Source organism: Perkinsus marinus (genome assembly GCF_000006405.1).
Source record: "Perkinsus marinus ATCC 50983 genomic scaffold scf_1104296977032, whole genome shotgun sequence".
NCBI lineage: Eukaryota > Perkinsozoa > Perkinsida > Perkinsidae > Perkinsus > Perkinsus marinus.
In genome coordinates, this window is record NW_003200302.1 from 1 (window position 1) to 2666 (window position 2666).

General features: G+C 44.3%; 1 protein-coding gene across 1 annotated transcript; it reads right to left on the reverse strand.

Moving 5' to 3' along the window:
• Positions 1–83: 83 nt before the first annotated feature.
• On the reverse strand, positions 84–1865 carry Pmar_PMAR001444 (conserved hypothetical protein; the record flags this gene model as incomplete). Its single annotated transcript, XM_002764568.1, has 7 exons — positions 1563–1865; positions 1358–1522; positions 1211–1302; positions 1055–1162; positions 937–1008; positions 741–891; positions 84–697 (listed from the first exon to the last, which is right to left on the reverse strand). Coding segments are annotated over exons 1-7 (1425 nt in total), but the record flags the coding sequence as incomplete, so codon positions are not given.
• Between the last annotated feature and the right edge of the window lie 801 nt (positions 1866–2666).

Sequence of the window (2666 nt, forward strand, 5' to 3'; positions counted from 1 at the left end):
AATCCGAGTAGTTGGGAAAACATTATACCTATTTGCATACTTTGTAAAGATACTCCTCGAGCTGAGTCTACCAACTCCCCCACCCCTTTTATAAACTCATCGGGCTTGTATACAGTATTAGGAGGTGATCTGGAGCGATCAATCATAAGACGGCCAACCTCAGTAGACTCTCCTATCATAATAGCATGCATTAGGTCAACAAAGTTGGTAAGATCTCTATTAGAGAGCTCATTAGCCAGACCACAGTCTAAGAACACCAATCTCACTGTACCCGCAGCGGCCGCATGGCTATTAGCACTAGTATCACTGGGATCAGTCATCGTTGGTACTTGTACTAGGATATTGCCTGGATGTAGATCACCGTGTATAAAGTTGTCAATGAAGAGCATATGCAGGAACGCCTTAACACCCATCTTGCAGATCTCCCTCTTTGACACCCTCATCCTGTCAATTATAACATCATCATCATTCACCACCTGACCATTGGTAGATAGTAATGAGCCTATGGGTACACCAGATTCGAATGACTCAATAAGAACAGTTTTAGTGGTGAGGTCCGAGTAGACTGTAGGGAACCTTATAGAGCCGGTATAATCCTTGAAGTTATCATTGAACCTCTGTATATTGGCAGCCTCAAGTCTTAGGTCTGTCTGGGATAACAGAAAGTCAGAGAACTGCTCTACCATGTCCGATACACCTAACATATGCTCAAGTGGTGGTGGTAGTAGCATGATTAGTACCTAGATGTCTTAGGAAAGGTAGATGGTCAGCTACATGTCCCAGAGCTTTGAGTATACCAAGGTCAATATTGATAATATCCTGACATCCTGGATGGGATACCTTCACTGCTACATCATGATGACCATTGTGTAGTAGTGTACCCCGATGCACCTAGTGATGGATAATACCACTGAGACCCTTGTCAATCATGATTACCTGAGCAATGCACCCACTACCTATCACTGATGGATCGATCTCTAACCATGTACGCCATTCAGGGCCATAGGACTGAACACTACCATATAGTATCATATGAGGGTGATGGTAGTAATACCTCATCTAGCTGCAGTAGTGTATCCCTATAGGAGTGAGGCCGTACTTGGGTATGTAGCTGTGATAGATATGATATTATGGTATCATTGAAGAGATCTCTACGAGTAGCCTATAGAGAATAGTACTTGAAGAGGAGTAAACATCAATATAGTATTACAGCCCATTGTCCTAGCTTAATAAAGGCAGGACCACTTCTCTCAATACAATGAACGAGCCATTGCCACCACCAATTATTGCATTTCCCAATACCTGCTCATCATCATCATGATGAAGGAGATGATGATAACTATAAGTTTGTTGTTACCCAAGAAGAGTATAGGGGAGGTGGCCAAGCATGGTCCGAATCGGAAGAATAATTGAATTAGTCTCCATAGAGAACGTAGCAATCGCTGTAAGAAGGATAGTTTAGGCTCGTTGGCCTTATCCAGCCTGGGTGTGGTATGAGCTCGTGGTTCTAGCATAGTACTACCTGACATACACACTACTACCTATCGTATATGGCTACCTACATGATGCAACTCCTTCAACCTGCCGCGGGGCAATAACATCAGCTACGGCACCAGATAGGCCCTGTCTTATACTACTACTGTAACGAGCGAAGGAGGCTGGTGTATCACAATATACCCTATTCATAGTCCAGTAAGAGCAGCTTGGCTTGTATGCAGTACTCCTAGTATCCTGCCCTAGAAGTCCAAGGCCTACCAAACCCACTGCCCCTGCTGTTGTGCCCATGAGCTTTGGTGCTAGGCCTCGTAACCCTAGCCCTAGCTGACTACGTAACGTATTAGCTAACAGAGAGTATATCGAGGGGGAACAAGCTGCTGACATAAACTACAAGGGTATATGGATTGACAGCGGACAAATACTACAACAAAACAGGTATGCTAGTGATGATGAAGATAACCATGTTACTGTATGATGATGATAGTGATAGTATACTGCATAGTCATCGATAGTCGAGCATAAGGCTGATTAGATCCTGAATGCTTACCACTACATCAACAACGGGAATGCTGTAATAATTACTGATACACCCTTCCACCCATAGCCTCCCTCATCCTTTCTACCTCCTCAATAAGCTCATCTGTAGATGTATCACTCCTGGTAGTTGGCAGATCCTAATAGTGTATATACTCACCATACACGGGATAGGCATCACCTTGGTATATCCATCAAGGTCACTCCTACTAGTGGAGGGACTCCCTGTTATTGAGTAGTACTGTTGATAACCTGTATTACTCCTTCTCTTCCCTCTACGAGGACTCCATACCCCTAGATCTACTTGCCGTCTATACCTACTACATGCTACTACGACTACACCAATCCTCAGTCTACTCTACTACTACCACTACCTCATAGAGCCGGATATCAAGCGTTCCCTCATAGCCTCACGATCCCGTTCTGCTACTGCTAACCTACATAATCAGCACTAATCCACCAACTATACTCGTCTGCTCGCCCTCCTACTATTACTACCTCTGAGTATCCACGATAGCACGTGGTACCGTCGTAAGCCTATTGAGCATCTTCTTATTCTGATGAGCTAACCACCCCATTGACGATACTCTTGCTGCCTCCTTTGTGTAGCCTCTTCTATTGCCTCTCCCTTGACA